Raw genomic sequence first — 19,675 nt, 5'->3', positions numbered from 1 at the left:
CTTTGACCTGTTATACAGTATCATACTAGACCTATCATGGATGACATCAAATCTGTAACACAGTTATTAAATTATCTCAGCTTGAAAAACTGACTGAAACTTAACATAAAACAGTGTTTGGAGAGAGAAGCTCGGCCTGAAATAAATAATTAAATAACATGTGATAAATCATGAGTGTTTGTTTGTGAAAATGGAAAAAAAGAATTTATTAGCAAAGATATTAAATAGTAAATGGTGAATCTGCTGTCTGCAGGTAAATGATGTGAGTGTGTTTGCATATTGATCAGATGCTTCAGTGCTCTGAGAGTGTTTATAGTGCTGTGAGTTTAACACTTCATCACTGACACACACAACAATCTTCATCAACATGACCTTCATCATCATCTTCATCTGGACTCTCACAGCGTTTGCTCAAGGTTTGTGGAGCACAAGTTTGATATCAATTCATTTCTTCAAGTATATTGTCAAAGTTTTGAGTTGATTTTCTTCTTGTTGTGTGTTTCAGAGTGTAGAGGACAGATCAGCGTCACTCAGAGTCCCTCAACGACAGCAGCTCAACCAGGAGAAACAGTGAAGATCAGCTGTAGAACCAGCACAGATGTGGCTGAACGTAGTGCACCACGTTACTATTTAAGCTGGTACTTACAGAAACCTGGAGAAGCTCCTAAACTCCTGATTTATTTAGCAAACACTCTTCAGTCAGGAACTCCATCTAGATTCAGTGGCACGAGTTCATCTGCGACTGATTTCACTCTGACCATCAGTGGAGTCCAGACTGAAGATGCTGGACATTATTACTGTCAGAGTTATCACAGTGGTGGTGTGTTCACACAGTGATTGTGAGTCGTACAAAAACCTGTGTCAGTCAGAGTCACAGTGACTGAACTGATGCTGCAGCTGATCAAACACTATCACTCACTACTGACACACAGAGACCAAACACAGAACTACACATGAGCTCACAACTCATGTCCATCCACTTCATTTCGGTACCTCGAGGGAGAGTAACAGAAATAGAGGAGGAGATGGGGAGGTGGAGGGATGCCAAAAGAATTGATGCTGGGACGCTGCATGAGTGCTGCTTACCCTTGTGACAAACAACTGCACTTAAATATACTTTTATAAAGTGTACTTATTGCAGAAAAAATATATTTTAAAAGAACACATGTAAGTGCAAATTAAATGTAATTTAATGTAAAACATTATACTTGTAATTATTTTAAAATGTATCACAAAGTTTTAAAAATATATGTAAGCAGTTGAAAAATACAACACTAATATTCACTGGAGGCTGTGACCTATATTTTATTTGCATTAAAAATCATGTTTTTTTAAGTTTGTGTGTGTGTGTCTGTGTGTGTGTGTGTGTGCATGTTAAAGTTTAGTCATTCTTTTATTCAAACAACAAATGTGGCTTGAATGTCTAATTCTAGGTGCATCTATTCTATGAGCATCTGATTGCCTTGTATAATTTGCATCATCATTCAGGTTTGAATCTGAGCTTTAATTATAAATGTTTTAGACTGTCCCGTAGTTTGGCGATGATGTGCATGTACCGAAAGTGCCTAAAGCTTGCCGTTTGTTCACATATCTCAGATTTTCTTCTTGTTAAATGTGTTTTAAATGACAGTGATTTGAAACAGATGATAAAATCACAGGCTTGTGCTGCAGTTCTAGAGATGTTTTACGGTCTGATTACAGTATGTTTTTCAGGCCTCAAGCTTGTGCATTTATTCAGCTGCTGCGGCATCTACTGATCTGTGCTTGTAAATGTGATTTAATGGTCAAATTAGAGTACATTTCTACTCTCACACTCAACACTCTCCTTACACATACATTTCTACTCTCTCTCACACACTTACATTCTCCTTTCACAAACATATATTCTTGCTTTACACACATACATTCTCCTTTTACATATATGTTTCTACCTTTTTTGGTATCCCTTACTTCCTGTTTAAGCAGGAAGTCACTCTCAGACCAAGAAATACATGTGCAAGACCTGCTCAACTCTTCCTCACAATCTTACAGTTATGCTATTCAAAGTCATCATGTTTTCTTTTCAAGCACATATTTTAAGTTTTTATTTTTAACGTATCATTATGTAACCTATGTGTTCTACAGATCTGTGTACAAGTTCTAAGACACTGATTTTGATCATATTAACAGGGCGTAATGCTAAAGAATTTTTCTACTGGTCTGGTTCAGCCAGCGGTTAAAATTCTTTTTAAAGTAGGTACAATTGTTCAAAGATAAAACTGAAATAAACCATGCTTTTTCAGGTCTTTCAGGTAGGCCTAACTATACCATTCCTAACTGTACACTATTCCAGTTAAGGATGCACTGATCAGGATTTTATTTATTTTACAATCAAATGAGCAGATTCCCATTCTCGTTGCCAATTTATTTAGTTCTTATTCTTTCTTTTTCTTTACATTTATTAAATGTTTATTTTGCTCAGTTACTGGCCAAACTAACCTTGAGCAAACAAACAAACAAACAAAAAATATATGCAACATGAAGCAAGTGCACTAAACAAAAAAATCAGATGGGCTCAATTAATATTTTATTATTACTATTTATTATTATTAGTTTTATTTACTTAACTATATGTGTGTCTGCACTATGTTTGTACTTTCTGTACTGGAAGCTCCTGACGAAATTTCTTCTGTGTGTAAACACTTGGCAATAAAGCTCTTTCCGATTCTGATGAAAATGCTAATTCAATCTCTGACAGCAGGTGGCGCTTATACAACACTTATCTAGCAGTGAGTTATTGCTGCACGCAGAGCTGCAATTGGGGAATAAATAAATAAATAAGTAAATGAAAATCTTAAAATAAATAAACTGCAATGAGTCTTGGGTTATTTAAATAATATAAAGATATCGCTGTCCCTTACTTGCAACCCCCCAATTATTTCACTTCCTATTAAATGAAAAAAAAAAAAAACCTTGGGCGTTTATAATACGTCTATAGAAGATTTTCATGACGTGTCATTAATCCGGAAGTCGACCATTTTGGAGGCACAGAACGTAATCATTTCCACTGAACGGACTCGCAAATTTGACTGATTATTGCTGTTAAAAAAATTGACGAGTTTTGGTCTGTACTAATCGGTCGCATCGGTTAAACACATTTCAAGTTCTGTCAAAGGTTAAAAAGAAGAGAGCAAAAAAAGTGATTAAAGAAGGCGTTTGTGGTTCAGAGTGTTACAGTTAGATTATCAGCTCATCAACCACATGCACATGTGTAAATGAATTTTTACAAAAAGCTCATCCACCTCTTCCAGTGATTCGATGGGCAGCTGAATGCATTCAGGAGACTCTGGCTCTTGAGCAACCTGCTGCTCAGGTGATTGACCTTGGCCACCAGCTGGTCCTGCTGCAGCTTAATGTGTTCCCGGAGGCTAAAAATATGGACCTGAGCGATTGTTGAATACATCGTATTATAGAATAATTCTGTTATAGGGAACATGCTTAAAGTCGCTGCCGAAACAAGGCTTTGTTGTTGCAGAGTGACGGACGAGCAGACAATCATTATTTTTTACACCAGTGCAGCGCGGAAAAAAAGCTGTAACGTCACATACCAGCCTCCTACAGTTCTGCAGCTCAAGAGACGGTAGTCCAGCGCGTCACCTACACATTTCCAAGTTGTAAAGTTTAAATAAAACAACATATCTATCGCAAATGTAAACACCTCCATCAATGCAACGTCATTCCCGTATTGCCAAAGAGCTGTATGGACACACAAATCAGATCTGAACAGTTGCGATATACAGTGTGGACATCATTATTTTAGATCAGATTCCAATCGCATACAAAGATAATCGTATTTGGACTAACAGTGTAAATGTAGCCATAGTCAACATTTCATTTATACATGTGCTGTGACAGTACCTCTCTCAACCACAAACACCTTCTTTAATCACTTTTTTGCTCTCTTCTCTTTAACTTTTGACAGAACTCGAAATGTGTTTAACCTATACGACCGATTAGTACAGACCAAAACTCGACCATTTTTTGTAGCAGCTTTAATCAGCCAAATATGCGAGTCCAGCATTGTTTATGTTCAGTGCCTCCAACATGGCAGACTTCTGGATTGATGACGCGTCCGTGAAAACCCTCTATCTGGCAACACGACTGAGTCTGAGCTTGCATCCTCAACCACAACTCACTCAAAGGACAAGGCCATGTAACATTAACAATAATTATATATATATATATATTTTTTTTTTTATTTATTTATTTTTTTTTTAACCCAGATAGCTTGCTGAAATACTTCTACAGCTTCCTCATCTGCCTCAGCCATGCTGAACAGGATCTGTCCCGGTGAACCTGATCGCACCTAACCTGTCCTCCGTTTCAACTAAACGTCTTCAGTTTCCACTATACTCTCTCTCAAACATACATACATTCTTCTCTTCTATATTCTATATATGTATGATTGTATATGTATGTGAAAGGAGAGTGTATGTGTGTGAGAGTAGAAATATATGTATGTGTGAGGAGAATGTATGTGTGCGTGAAAGCAAAAATATATGCATATGAAAGGAGTATGTATGTGTGTGTAGGAGTAGAAATGTGTGCATGTGTGAGAAGAATGAAAGTGTGTGAAAGCAAGAATATATGTATGTGAAAGGAGAATGTAAGTGTGTGAAAATCATATATCAATATGAATATCAATAACGGATAATATTAACATGTGAACTCGTTAAATATTTTCTTAAGTCTTAGAACAATAAACCAACTTCAACTTGTTGAAATTCTTCTTCAGTGTTTGCATAGAGAGTGTGTTTTACATGAGCGACACACACTTCAGTGCTCTGCATGTGTTTATAACTCTGACAAACATCAAACATGATCAACAACTGTTTCTCACTAGAACTGAACCTACAACCAACAGAAATGACTTTCATCACCATATTGATCTGGACTCTGACTGTATTATGTAGAGGTTTGTGTCTGGAAAGATATATTTGTTATTTTTAATGTAGTGAAGATATATGTTTGTAAAAGTGTTTGTGATTTCTGATCTTTCTCATTTGACAGAATCTATTGGGCAGGTGACAGTGACTCAAACTCCCTCAGTGCTGCTCGCTCAAACTGGACGATCAGTCACTGTGAGCTGTACATTTAACAGAGATCCAGACTGCTGTCACAATGGATACCATTTTCTTAACTGGTATCTAAAGAAACAGGGAGAAGCAACTAAATTCCTGATTATTGCAACAAACACTCTCCAGTCAGGAACTCCATCTAGATTCAGTGGCAGTGGATCTAACAGTGATTTCACTCTGACCATCAGTGGAGTCCAGACTGAAGATACTGGACATTATTACTGTCAGAGTTTTCATTGCAGAACAAATTCTTATGGTAGCTGTGGGGGTGGTTATGTGTTCACACAGTGATTGTGAGTGGTACAAAAACCTGTGTCAGTCAGAGTCACAGTGACTGAACTGATGCTGCAGCTGATCATACACTATCACTCACTACTGACACACAGAGACCAAACACAGAACTACACATGAGCTCACAACTGAGTTAGGACTCACATCAGCTCTATTAGACTCAGATCTGTCCTGTTAAAAATGTAAAAGATTGGATGACCAATAGTTTTCTCCTATTAAATTCGGATAAGAATATTAATTACTGGACCAAAAACCGTACACACAGAATCTAGTAGACTACAATTTGCAAATAGACGGATGTACTACAGTATTTCTTCCTCTACAGTCAAAAATCTGGGTGTTATATTAGACAGCAACTTGTCTTCTACCACGTTACAATCCATCACACTCCCTAAGGTCACAAAATGCTTTTGGTAGTTCCTAGGATAGCAAAGTCCACTAAAGGAGGTAGAGCTTTTACACATTTGACTCCCAAACTCTGAAATAGCCTTCCTTATGATGTCTATCTAGATAGATATTATAGATAATAAATCTAGATTAAAAACGCATCTCTTTCACCAAGCATTCGAATAACGCATCTCCTACTTTGTGACTGCAGTTGTATCTGATCAAATGCACATTCTTATTCTTTAGCTTGGGTTAAACGAATTAATTTAACTTTGTTGGAACAGCATCTACACTAATGATGTCTCTATTTGTTTCTCTGAAGCTCCAGTCTGGATCCAGAAGAACACCTGAGAAGAGATGATGCTGACCCTGGATCAACAACAGAACTAACAAATATTGCTATTTACTATTCAATCAAATTAAAATCGCTGTTAATAATGTTCATCGTCTGGTTCACTATGTCTTGTATACATTTTTATTTCAATTTTTATTTGCACATAAACTGATCACCACTTACAAGCTACTACTAAATATTGTAGAAACTTAATTTTCTTTGAAATGATTTGTAAAGTAAAGAGCGCTAGACAAATAAACTTTAATTGAATTGAATTGAACATATGTGTACCACTTCATATATTTAATATATTTCACAAGGAAGAGTGCTTTTTTTGCCAAAAATTACCATATACAAATGTGATATAGACTTTTTACAACAACTCAATAAACTGTAAGTTTTATTGAGAGACTTGCGTTTTAGACACCATGTTGCCTGTTTATTTTTTTTTATATATATATTTTATGGTTTATCTCTTCTTTTTCCACTCACATATTTGTAAATTGCATAATTTCTTTCTTCTTTCTAATTATAGATTCATATTCCAAAATGAATCACCATGAATCTTGCAGTCAAAAAGGTGCAAAAAGTTGTGTCAGTCTTATAAAACTATCACTCTATCACTTCTAGTTCAGAGAGATGAACCGATCAAACAGTGAAACTGTGAGTTTGAGTTTTAATGGATATTAAATAAAATATATAAAGAATTTATTCAGTTTTACACTTAATCTAACCCACTTAACCTTATTAAATGTGTCTAAGTTCATGTTGTTTCATCGTATATCTGCAGGTGTTTTTTCATAGTCTGTTGAGTTATAAGTTTTTCAATTTTTTATTTAAATGTGAGTTAAAGGACTGATCCAAAGAAAGACCTGAAACAAAAATAACAAAAAAGAACACAAAGACTTAAACCATTGCTTTATTGTATTGACTTTATTGCATTTTATTTATTGACTGAATTGTAATAGCATCATAACTGAATGTTAAAGCAGACACATATGTTCTTGTATGAAGCACACAAAGCAGAGCAGATGCAGATGCGAGCGACTGAAGCTGGATGTGGAGAATGAAGGAGTCGCTCATGTGCTGTTAGTCTCCATGTGAGACATGAGTGAGAAGAGCAGCAGATCTACTCTGAACACTGCTGTCTCGTCACGTGTCCAGTGAGCGCAGGCTGACCGCTCCGTGTGGCCTCACAGCTCACTGAGACGCTCTCCATCCACTCCTGCTCAGAGAGAGTCAGGCTGCTGCTCCAGCTGTACAGACCGTCCTTCTCCAGGAGCCCAGCGCTGCTCTCCTGAGACCTGCTGCTCCCGTCCACCTTCCAGCTCAGGCTCCAGTCTGACGGGAAGCCCTTGCTGGCCACACACACCAGTGTCGCTGTCTTCTTTGAGGAGATCTCTGCACTGGAGGGCGGCAGGACGCTCACTTTAGGACGAGTGACGCCTGACAAACACACAACACTCACCTCAGTCAAGAACAAAGCTTTTCTCTACTTTCAGATTCATATAAAATATATATGAACAATTAATACAATGATAGCTTTTCTTGGCCATTTTAACAACATTAAACTGCAAGTCATCTGAATATTTTTTTACAAAACTTGTGATCAGCAAAGCAACGCATGTTTTGTGAAATATATTAATATACTGAACAGTCATTTTCATTATAAAATATAATATTACTTTGATTAAAAGCATCAAAGATCAGATGTGGCTTGCATTTTTTGATGACGGAATGAGAAAATCAGATACAAAAATGTGCTTTTAAAAATAGAAAATAAAACAAAATGTCTGGGATGTGTATTATAATTTTAAAAATAAATTATTCAAATATTATTTAAAAAAAAATACAATTAAGCCATTTCCAGTTTTAAAATATATGCAGGCTACTTAAAATTCAACACACTAATCAGAAAATGTAATTTTAATTATTTTTTTAATTATCACGTAGTACAATCCAAGTGGTGCCAAAATGACAATCATATAACATTGATTTCAAGTGCATTTAAATTTAATAATCAATAAATATCAAATTAACAGAAATTATTATAGTTTACTGGATGAAATAAAAAATGCCATGACAATCAAAACCATCTTTACAATGTTGACTGCTAAACATTCAATGTGAACTAAAAATATAAATATATATAAATATAAAAATAAATAAACAAGCATGCATTATTTCTACAGTGTAACAAAGTGTTTGTCAGTCAGTTGTTGTATTAATAATGAAATGATCGACTTACTGCCAACATCCAGTTTGGTGCCGCTGCCGAAAGTCCACCACAGTGATACAAACTAATAGAGCAGCTGAACAAAAACCTCCTGAACGCTTCACTAACTGAACAAACACACATCAACTGAGTCTCCAACAAACACACACTCACAGCACACATCACCTGCATTTACTTCATCTGTCTTATTACTAAAACATCAACCTCAATTATTGAAAGAAATTCACTTTTATATCAAGTGTGACGTGACTCACAAACTCAGTTGATTCAGTGATTGACAGAGACACGTGTGATGATCCTCATGTCTGTAAAAACCTGCACAACATCCACGGATTTGACATCACAAGAGTAAAGTTAATGTACTAAAGTTGGTCTTGAAGATGTTTTCAGAATTAAAGTGAATGATACAGTTTTTTATAGTTAGGCTAATAGAAGATGTTCAGTAATTGTTTTTTATTTCAGGCCTGTGACTGAGACTGAGCGACTGTCTCCAGGTAAATGATGTGAGTGTGTTTGCATATTGATCAGATGCTTCAGTGCTCTGAGAGTGTTTATAGTGCTGTGAGTTTAACACTTCATCACTGACACACACAACAATCTTCATCAACATGATCATCATCATCTTCATCTGGACTCTTTCATACTGCTTTATACTACAAGGTGAATAGTGCATATTTCTAATAAACTACATTAAATAATTGCATTATATGTCAAATAATATATATATTTTTAGGACTAATAAATGTGTGTGTTTCAGGGTGTAAAGCTCAGATCACGGTCACTCAGACTCCAGTGAAACCTGTCACACCAGGAGAAAATGTTGTGATGAGCTGTAAACTCAGTACTCCTGCTACAGGCTGCAGCCCACCCTGTGTGTCCTGGTACTTACAGAAACCTGGAGAAGCTCCTAAACTCCTGATTTATTTGACCAAAAGCCTCCAGTCAGGAACTCCATCTAGATTCAGTGGCAGTGGATCTAACAGTGATTTCACTCTGAGCATCAGTGGAGTCCAGACTGAAGATGCTGGACATTATTACTGTCAGAGTGTTCACGTCATCAGTGGTAGTGGTGTGTTCACACAGTGATTGTGAGTGGTACAAAAACCTGTGTCAATCAGAGTCACAGTGACTGAACTGATGCTGCAGCTGATCAAACACTATCACTCACTCTACAGAGAAGAAACACTAATACAGTATAGTCCTAATATAAACTTTGTTGTATTTTATATTTGAAAATAGAAGAATTTTTTCTTTCTAATAATACAGTCATACTGTAAAGTGCAAACCAGCATATTCGTGCAAAATAAGAGTTAATTGCACATTTGTTTTATTTGCACTCTTTGTTATATTTCAAGCATGTACTTGTATATGTGTTTGCTTTTGAAATAACCGATTTGAAGTAGTTTATTTAATCTGGTTCTGTTGTGTTTGATGAGGGTTGGAGCAGAACTTCACAGCAAAGTAGATCTCCAACAGGATTGGGCACCCCTGATAAAATAATAATAGTAATAATAATAATGATAATAATATTTAATGAAATAATTAATTAATCATAATCAATGTAAATTAAAGCATTCTGAATTATCAAAAATAATTTATGAAATTCTGTCTACTAAATTTTTTACCACTATTGGATCCAGTTACATATGTATCTACCAGTGAAGAGTCTCCGTCCTGTGAAACTACTCATTAAAACAGTTTTGAACTGTTGAACATCTTCACCTGGACTCTCACAGCGTTTGCTCAAGGTTTGTGGAGCACAAGTTTGATATCAATTCATTTCTTCAAGTATATCGTCAAAGTTTTGAGTTGATTTTCTTCTTGTTGTGTGTTTCAGAGTGTAGAGGACAGATCAGCGTCACTCAGAGTCCCTCAACGACAGCAGCTCAACCAGGAGAAACAGTCAACATCAACTGTAGAACCAGCACAGATGTGGCTTACAGTGGTGGTTATTATTTCAACTGGTACTTACAGAAACCTGGAGAAGCTCCTAAACTCCTGATTTATTGGACAAGCAGCCGTCAGTCAGGAACTCCATCTAGATTCAGTGGCAGTGGATCTAACAGTGATTTCACTCTGACCATCAGTGGAGTCCAGACTGAAGATGCTGGACATTATTACTGTCAGAGTTATCACTGGCCGGGTAGCACTAGGCTGTTCACACAGTGATTGTGATTCGTACAAAAACCTGTGTCAGTCAGAGTCACAGTGACTGAAATGATGCTGCAGCTGATCAAACACTATCACTCACTACTGACACACAGAGACCAAACACAGAACTACACATGAGCTCACAACTGAGTTAGGACTCACATCAGCTCTATTAGACTCAGATCTGTCCTGGGACAGACGGGTTTGACTCAGTTATACTCAGATTTGTGATGAATTGATATCAAATCAATCCAAAAACACACAGATGTTATCTCTGTTACAGTTTGTTAGTTTTTGTGTTTTAGGTTGTACTTACAATCATACTGATAAACTGCCTTATGAAACTACGACACAAACTTCATAACTGTCTCATCAGTGCATGAGCAGAAGTGAAAGTGTTTCAGTTCAGAGCGTTGAACCGATCAAACAGTGAAACTGTGAGTTTGAGCTGAAATCAGATTTGCATTGACAGCTTTAGTGATTCTGATGGTCTCAGAATAGAGCAGCTCCGTCTCCAGAGACCATGTTCAAACCCCAAGAGCTTCAGTTCACATTTACTGCTAAACACAGCTGTTCTCAACTGTTACAATCCATCAACAGCAGCTGAAAGAAAATGTTCATTTCCACTTCATACCCAAAGCACTTGTATGAAATGCATTTATGTATAGATTAAACACAGTGATCTGCTTGTGTTTTGCTGATCAAAAAGAGCGACGGTATTACTAACAAGAGTTAGCACAGCAGTTACTAATGAATGATGCACTAAATATGCTTTTTCTCTGTTATTTTATTTTTTATTTATTTCTATATTTTTATATCTCAGAGTCACAGAAGCTGGCATCATAAAGAGTGCACAGGAAGCGAATGAAGCGATTTCAGGAGCAGACAAGAGCAATAGAAACCCAAAAAAAAAAAAAAAACTGGACAGGTCAGCAGCATGACTGGGTTCGATGCAAAGAAAGGTGCAAAATGATTCAGAATTAATTCAGAAATGAATTCTAGAATGATGATATCCATGATACGTATTTTTAAATCAAATTTGTGTACCTGAAAATTTACCACTTAAAAAAAAAAGGCATTAGCAGACTATATAATGAAAAACAGATTTCAAACAGTATCTTAATTTCAAACAGAAACAGTCCTTTCAAATATAAAGTGATGAGGTTTTACAGTGTAAAATAAAATACAAGCCACAGTATTACTTGTCTCCCTCTCTTCCTCATTCCTCTTTCTTGAGTATTAAGCAAGAGGACTGTCTTCCCACCCAGAAACCTGGCAGAACTGTCTCCTTTATAGGATTTTTAAACCTGTGAAGAAGTTTGACTTCTTTTTTCTTTGAATCTCCGTCTGTCTCCACGGTGTAGAAGCAGAGCAGACCCGCGGGCTGATCCACATACACCCCTATAGTGCAGCACTGAGGCACGTCTGACACCCTGCTGCTGGATCCTTTATGCCAGGCTTCATAGCAGGATCCAGCCCAACCCAGACCCCATGACTCCTCGTTCTCCCCGAGGCCACAGGGACCGTCCCCTGCCTTCCTCCCAGCACCTTCATATGCTGCTCCTATAACCACCCAGCCAGAGTACAGCACCTCCCAATAACAGCGCGACGCCCAGATAGACTCCTTACACAGCACCTGTACACACACACAGAGAGAGAGAGAGAGAGAATGCACATTATTACTTTGGAAAAAATGCATAAGAGAGATGAAAATAGAAACTATTTTGTAAAAAATGCATGAGAGAGATTAGTGTAGAAACTGTCTTGTATTTGTGTTTTTATGCATTCTCAAATACTGAATCAGCCACAGCTCAAAACAAATGGTTTCCCGATATGAATTGTTCATTTGATATATTTTTGATGATGGTTGACATTGTATCATCTCCCTTAGCAGAAAGACCCTCACTAAATCAAAGCACTGTAAATTATTAATTATTGATAATAATAAAAATAATAATAATTTATAATGTATTCATTTCATGAAGGTTTTTCTATACTGGCAAGTAATAATAATAATAATAATAATAATAACAATAATAATAATAATAATAATAATAATAATAATAATAATAATAATAATAATAATAATAATAATATTTAGTACATTTTATTGTTGTTGCTCACTATTTTAAAAGTTATTTAATGTTCTTAGTTAAAAATTATCAATGTTAATAATGAAATAAAAACATACATTTTTATTATGCTGTAAGTAATAATAATAATATTGATAAGTGATTATAATTATAATTATTACTAATACTATTATTGTATGCATTATTAGTACATTTATTAGTACATGATTATCATATTAGTAATTTTTTTTGGTTGTTGCTCACTAAATTAATTTTAAAAGTTTTGCAAAAATTATATTATGTGTGTGTGTGTGTGTGTGTGTGTGCGTGCGTGCATGCGTGTGTGTGTGTTTACCTGAGGACTGTGGTCAAATCTCTCTGGCCTGTCCAGGTAAGGACACACTTCATCTGTCATGCGGGACACTTTAGCCCCGCCCTCGGTCAACCACAGCACCTTATTGGCAGTTCTTTCATCCAATGAAATGTTGAGCCAGTCTAAGATGAGAGGAACAGGTGATTAGTTTACTGATTTAACTAGAGTTTGATTGTCTGAGAGTGTGACTCACATTTGAGCAGCTCCTCTCGGGACGTCGGCTCCGGGATGTTCGGCTCATAAATTGGAAGTTTTTCTGAAGATATGAGAAATATGAGTTTAGATTTCGATTTCGGTATAAAGCTAATAATACTTATCATGATCATGCAGACAGGGGTTTAGTTCATCATACCAGCAGGAGTATTTCCGGCTTTGATTTTCCTTCCTGAAAGAAACAGAAAAAAATCAGTAGTTTAATAACTTTATAAATGGGTAACGTTTAATGTCTTCTTGTCAAGTTCAGCTTCACAGTGTCTCTCTGATGTTAGTCTATAGTAAAGCCATTGTAGACACATGACCTTTGGCAACAGTTCAGTCTAATGGCATGAGTGTGTGTGTGTGTGTGTGTGAAAGTAACCCACTGACCTAATATCAGTTTGAAATGATTTATAACACTTGTACAGACTTCTGATGATGTGACCTGATACCTACAGTACAGTCGAATGATACACCCGAGCCCAAAACAGATGCATGCATTTAGATCAATGACATCATGCTTCAGTTTAATGATCCAGCATGTTATTGTACTCCCTGTTGCATTGACATTCTTGACACATTTGCTATAATTAAATGGTATGCATTAATTTGATAATGAATAAGCTTGACATAATTGCCTCATGCACACCTTTGAAATTGTTGCTTGTTACTTAGATTAAGTGAGAACCATTTATTGCGTCACTGATATACTATTATACATTGTTTGCATATACTATTACAATATTTTATATTTTGTAGAAATTACTAATACATTTCACAAATAATGACAAAGAAATTAAACGTGATATAACAGCATTTAATTAAATATGATAAATATTTTGAAGTGTGAAACTAGAAATACTGAAGTAGTATTTTCTCATAAAAACGTACAACACTGCAATAATCTTTGTTTTATTTACAGCTTTGTAGTTTTTAGTATTTTCTGTAAGATTTTACTTTCCTATTTTCTATTTTCATTCATTTAATTAAGTTTTAGTTTTTAGTGTTAGTTAATTTACAGTTGTTGTAGTACTTCAAATCAAACAAACTAACTGGAATAAAATGTTTACATTTATTTCAAGTATTTTTGATGGTTTTAGTTTTAGTGAATTATAATATCCCCGGTTTCAGAATGAATTGAGTTGCTTTGTAATATTTTATGTATATTTAATAAATATTAATTATTTACTATCAGCACTAATACAGTTAGTTTTACTGTACTGGGCTTAGTTTTTTAGTAGGCTTCATTTGTTTTTTCTTTTATAATTTTACAGCTAAATAATGTAACAATAGCACACACACACACACACACACACATTTTGAATGATTGTATAAAATAGATCCTGTACATTACAAACACATTTGACTACAGAAGAAACTTTCTGAGATGTATTTCTGGGTTAGTTCTTAATGAAGATAGCAATGCTTTACCTGTCTTCTTGATCTGAGGTGCCATAATTCTTGTGCTTGAAGGCATTTTGATGATTGAGCTTGAGTTTGTCTGTATATAATGTGTCTGGATATGGACCATGTCGTGTGTAAGGTGAAGCGGCTCTTTTATAGCCGGCATATAGTGCAGAGAGATGGGCACATGGCCACTAGAAACCGTAAGGAGGGCGTTTCCAATGTCATGGTTTGGCCAAATAAAGGCAGCACATCAGAAACACAGATGCACAGACAGACACATCACTGAGGCGATGTAACGGACCACAAACTGGGTCAAATCACACACACACACACACACACACACACACACACACGCACACACACACACGCACACACACACACACACACACACACACACACACACACACAGACTGTCAACAGGGTTATTACAGTTAAACAAAACCATAAAAACAACTAGTTTGAATACACTGTAAAAAATAATTCAGTGGCTTAGTAAATTTCACAAAAATAAAGAGCTATATTAACTTAATAAAATCTTTTGAAATCATTTAAGTGATATTTTGAGTGGGTCAGATTAAAAATAATAATTAAAAATCCAACAAATAATTTCTCTAAAATTTACATATATTATTTAAGTTTATGTAATGAAAATAAATAAGTATTTAACTAACTAATTATATTTTTAATATACCTTCAATATTTCTGGTGAATTCTAATAGAAATATTTGATAATTATTTACTTGTACTGATCTGTTTTAGAAACTAAAATTATTAAGTATTTCCTACCAATTTTCCTAAATAAAGTTCCAGCTTAATAAATGAAAGTTTAAATAAATTGAGTAAATTTCGCGGCTAAAGTGATCACGTGTGCAGCTCCGCAGAAAAAAAAAAAAAATCTGCTTTCCTCAGCAGCGACGTCGACTAGTAGTGATGGGATTTATGGCTCTTTGAGGGGATCCGGATCTTCGCGATCCGTTCCTTTCAAAGAGCCGTTCAAAAGAATGGCTCTTTTGGCTCTTTTTAAATATTTAGTCAGTTTTAAGAAGCCAGCTTGGGAGCATCTCAGTTTATCCTGGAAATAATCACTGGGAGGTATTATGAGGTGAGATTTGTAGTCAAATAATTAAAGCTCAGATATCACACACCAATATCTGAGTTTGAATTATTCTGAAATATTGATTATTACCTCATTTCTCATGTGTGGACTATATTCCATAGGGTTGCACAAATCCCTCTGCTTAGACAGTGACATCATTATTTAGATTTACCTTTAGTACAAAGTGTGTGTGTGTGTGTGTGTGTGTGTAAAACAACGTTGACTTATGTTATTCATACAATACCTACTCACAAATAAACATAAAAAACAAAGCCGGCTGCAATGAATTTCTGTGCAAAACAGCTTTTACTACAAACACTTCCACACAAGAACATTGTTATCACACAATAACATTTTGATAGAAAACTATTTTTTTTTAAAGTAGATAAAATTAGAATAAATAAAATGGAAATGTCTACATACTACATACTATTACTACTGTAAACTTTGCAAATAGGACATCAGCCCCTTCAAGTCAATGAACAATAACAAAGTGGGCTGCAATGAATGTCTGTGGAAAACAGCTTTTAGTGAAAAATTTCTATACAAGTAGAGTATCACAAAAGAACATTTTTAATGATTTTAAAATAAGTTTTAAATGAACACAAAATGCAATGTAAATGCATGCACAACTAATAACTAATATCATCACGCTATAAAGGGTTGGCCTGCGCTGGGTGCGCCCCACCCCCTATAACTGTTCTGTCTCCTGGAGGAGCTCATTTGTATGAATCTGTGTGAAACACGTATAGGAAAAAAGAACGATAGAAAGAACGGCTCCTCTCCAGTCGCGACTCGGCTCCCATCGTTCATGTTTATGAGCCGTTCAAAAGAATCGGTTCGTTCGCGAACGTCACAACTCTATCGACTAGCCATACACCTCACAACTCCTGGTAAGTAACGTTAGTCAGCTAATCCTACTTACGTTTGTAACACTTTATTAAAAAGTTAATAATTATTAAGCATTTCCTAACAATTGTCTTTGTATTTTACGTCATATTCAACAAGTTTCGTAGCTTAATCGAAGTCACCTGAAGGACGGCTTTCCTCAGCAACGGCAAGGCCCGCACTCCTCTCATATTGTGGTACGTTATGTAATTTATCCAGCTAGTTAATACTAATTATGTTTGTAATGTTTAATTCAGAAGTTAATTATTAAGGATTTCCTAACAATTGTGTTTGTATTTTGCGTCATCTTAAGAAGTTTAACAAGTTTCGCGGCTCAAACAAGAGGCACCTGTCACTGAAGGACTGCTTTTCTCAGCTACGACGTGAACAGCATCACTCGAATTTCCTGTAACGTAGTCATTTTATAACTATGTATATTTGCAATAATGTATTCAAAAGTTGATTAAACATTGACCGTGTGTACGTGTACATAACAGTGTAGTTTTCTAAGTTAGTTAGTGGGGCAGCCATATGTATGTTAGTTTTTTTTTTTTTTTTTTTTGGAGTGGGTTAACGTTCGTACTATTTGGATCACCGTTTATTTCAACCGCCATTTGAAAGTCTAACGATAAGTGTAACCGTGGTCCAGCAACTATACATGCCCAATGGAAAACGATTTTGTACAGGTTCCCCTTTGGGGTCAGTGGCTTGTCAAAAGGGAACACATCATTTATGAACTTTCAAATGACAACATTCTGTCTTGTAAAAAGCTGTCACGTTTTTGTAAAACATCATAATTAATACATGAACTCAGGTATGAGATCTTAAATCACCACTACAAATACTCCATGCAAAAGTATTTAAAATGGCGTGGACATAACATAGACTGGTGCGTTTTAATCAGCTCCCACTATATGCTCCGTTGTAAAATCATTCTAGTACACTGAAACTTATGACATACAATATCGGTCAAAACTTTGAAAACATTAAGCTTTTTAATGTAACAAATCCAGACCTAGTGGGTATTGAAGGACAGCCGAGGCTTGGTGAGGGGTATGTTGTTTTAATTGAGTGAACTTACTAAATTTCTTAAGAGTGTGTTTAAATATATTCATTTTGATTTGAATTAAGTAATATTTTTGTTCCCTGAAACAGATCAGTTTAATTTCCCATCCTTAAATAGTTTGATAGAAATTTCACAAATATATTATGTGTATTATAAATGAACAATTTGTTAGTCAAATACTAAATTGTTTTAGTGGAAAAAATAAAATATAACTGTACATTTTAGATAAAATAAACTGTTGTATTTTTAGTCAGTTAATATGTTTACATTTATGCATTTGGCAGACGCTTTTTTCCAAAGCAACTTACATTATTTCCTCAATAAAAGCCTATAGCATTGATTTACAGCATAGAAGCTCGCAGTTGGTCTCTTTTCATTTTTCTTTTAGGGTTATTGTTAAAAATAAATGTCCCTATGTAGAAAATTAACCTGTCTTGTTGTTAAGAAGAATGCTGTTAATTTTTGCAACTCCTCCCCCTAGTAAACTTTGTTTGAGATTTTACCTATCATATGGTCCAACAGAATTTTTGCTTCTTCAGGTGCTATTTGTTTTGTGTATTTGTCACTTTCTTGTAACATTCAGGTTTGAATGTTAGCTCTAACCAGTTATCTTTAAAATTTGCCTGTAGGGTTCAGCTGATCTACCCATCTTCGTACAAGCAGAGTTGGCAGAGGAGGTCATAAAAATCTACATCCTTCGGGACAATGATGGGGCAGTCAGCGATGTAATCTTGGGAATCTCAGCAGAGCCTGCTGCCATCTTTTGGGAGTCACATTGGATTTGAGATATCCCAAGACCCACAAATACAGGTCCTTCTCCAAAAATTAGCATATTGTGATAAAGTTCATTATTTTCCTTAATGTAATGATAAAAATTAAACTTTCATATATTTTAGATTCATTGCACACCAACTGAAATATTTCAGGTCTTTTATTGTTTAAATACTGATGCTTTTGGCATACAGCTCATGAAAACCCCAAGCTCCTATCTCAAAAAATTAGCTTATTTCATCTGACCAATAAAAGAAAAGTGTTTTTAATACAAAAAAAAGTCAACCTTCAAATAATTATGTTCAGTTATGCACTCAATACTTGGTGGGGAATCCTGCAGAAATGACTGCTTCAGTGTGGCGTGGCATGGAGGCAATCAGCCTGTGGCACTGCTGAGGTGTTATGGAGGCCCAGGATGCCTTGATAGCGGCCTTAAGCTCATCCAGAGTGTTGGATCATGCGTCTCTCAACTATCTCTTCACAATATCCCACAGATTCTCTATGGGGTTCAGGTCAGGAGAGTTGGCAGGCCAATTGAGCACAGTAATACCATGGTCCGTAAACCATTTACCAGTGGTTTTGGCACTGTGAGCAGGTGCCAGGTCATGCTAAAAAACGAAATCATCTCCATAAAGCTTTTTAGCAGATGGAAGCATGAAGTGCTCCAAAATCTACTGATAACTAGCTGCATTGACCCTGCCCTTGATAAAACACAGTGGACCAACACCAGCAGCTGACATGGCACCCCAGACCATCACTGACTGTGGGTACTTGACACTGGATTTCAGGCATTTTGGAATTTCCTTCTCCCCAGTCTTCCTCCAGACTCTGGCACCTTGATTTCCGAATGACATGCAAAATTGGCTTTCATCCAAAAAAAGTACTTAGGACCACTGAGCAACAGTCCAGTGCTGCTTCTCTGTAGCCCATTTCCTGCACACGCCTGTGCACGGTGGCTCTGGATGTTTCTACTCCAGACTCAGTCCGCTGCTTCCGCAGGTCCCACAAGGTCTGGAATCGGTCCTTCTCCACAATCTTCCTCAGGGTCCGGTCACCTCTTCTTGTTGTGCAGCGTTTTTTGCCACACTTTTTCCTTCCTACAGACTTCCCACTGAGGTGCCTTGATACAGCACTCTGGGAACAGCCTATTCGTTCAGAAATTTATTTCTGTGTCTTACCCTCTCGCTTGAGGGTGTCAATGATGGCCTTCTGGACTGCAGTCAGGTCGGCAGTCTTACCCATGATTGCCGTTTTGAGTAATGAACCAGGCTGGGAGTTTTTAAAAGCCTCA

The 19,675-nt window shown here is 36.1% G+C and overlaps 1 protein-coding gene, 3 long non-coding RNA genes and 1 gene segment (V, D, J or C); 2 read left to right on the top strand and 3 right to left on the bottom strand.

Annotated features, from left to right (window-relative positions):
- The window catches only part of LOC113042059 (uncharacterized), a 2,003-nt gene extending 1,927 nt beyond the window's left edge, over positions 1 to 76 (bottom strand). The window contains exon 1 of the long non-coding RNA XR_003275527.1: positions 1 to 76. This exon is cut by the window's left edge and continues 226 nt beyond it. This is a non-coding gene — a long non-coding RNA (uncharacterized LOC113042059).
- Positions 77 to 356: 280 nt separating this feature from the next.
- On the top strand, positions 357 to 837 carry LOC113041841 (immunoglobulin kappa variable 1-8-like). The segment is given in 2 exon segments: positions 357 to 416; positions 506 to 837. Coding segments are annotated over 2 exon segments (381 nt in total).
- Positions 838 to 7,517: 6,680 nt separating this feature from the next.
- On the bottom strand, positions 7,518 to 8,594 carry LOC113042046 (uncharacterized). The gene is made up of 2 exons (XR_003275506.1): positions 8,378 to 8,594; positions 7,518 to 7,575 (listed from the first exon to the last, which is right to left on the bottom strand). It is a non-coding gene; the product is annotated as an uncharacterized LOC113042046 (long non-coding RNA).
- Positions 8,595 to 11,294: 2,700 nt separating this feature from the next.
- Positions 11,295 to 14,687, bottom strand: LOC113042013 (tripartite motif-containing protein 16-like protein). Its single transcript, XM_026200619.1, has 5 exons — positions 14,588 to 14,687; positions 13,314 to 13,346; positions 13,155 to 13,217; positions 12,944 to 13,083; positions 11,295 to 12,152 (listed from the first exon to the last, which is right to left on the bottom strand). The coding sequence occupies exons 1-5, from the start codon at positions 14,685 to 14,687 to the stop codon at positions 11,736 to 11,738; spliced, it is 753 nt and encodes a 250-aa protein (XP_026056404.1). The 3' UTR covers positions 11,295 to 11,735.
- Positions 14,688 to 16,685: 1,998 nt separating this feature from the next.
- Positions 16,686 to 18,302, top strand: LOC113042056 (uncharacterized). Its single transcript, XR_003275524.1, has 3 exons — positions 16,686 to 16,744; positions 16,861 to 16,955; positions 18,243 to 18,302. It is a non-coding gene; the product is annotated as an uncharacterized LOC113042056 (long non-coding RNA).
- Positions 18,303 to 19,675: the final 1,373 nt, after the last annotated feature.

Source organism: Carassius auratus, chromosome 24, assembly GCF_003368295.1.
Source record: "Carassius auratus strain Wakin chromosome 24, ASM336829v1, whole genome shotgun sequence".
Classification (NCBI taxonomy): Eukaryota; Metazoa; Chordata; class Actinopteri; order Cypriniformes; family Cyprinidae; genus Carassius; species Carassius auratus.
Note: the sequence above shows the minus strand (reverse complement) of the source record. Positions and strands in the feature narration are given on the sequence as shown.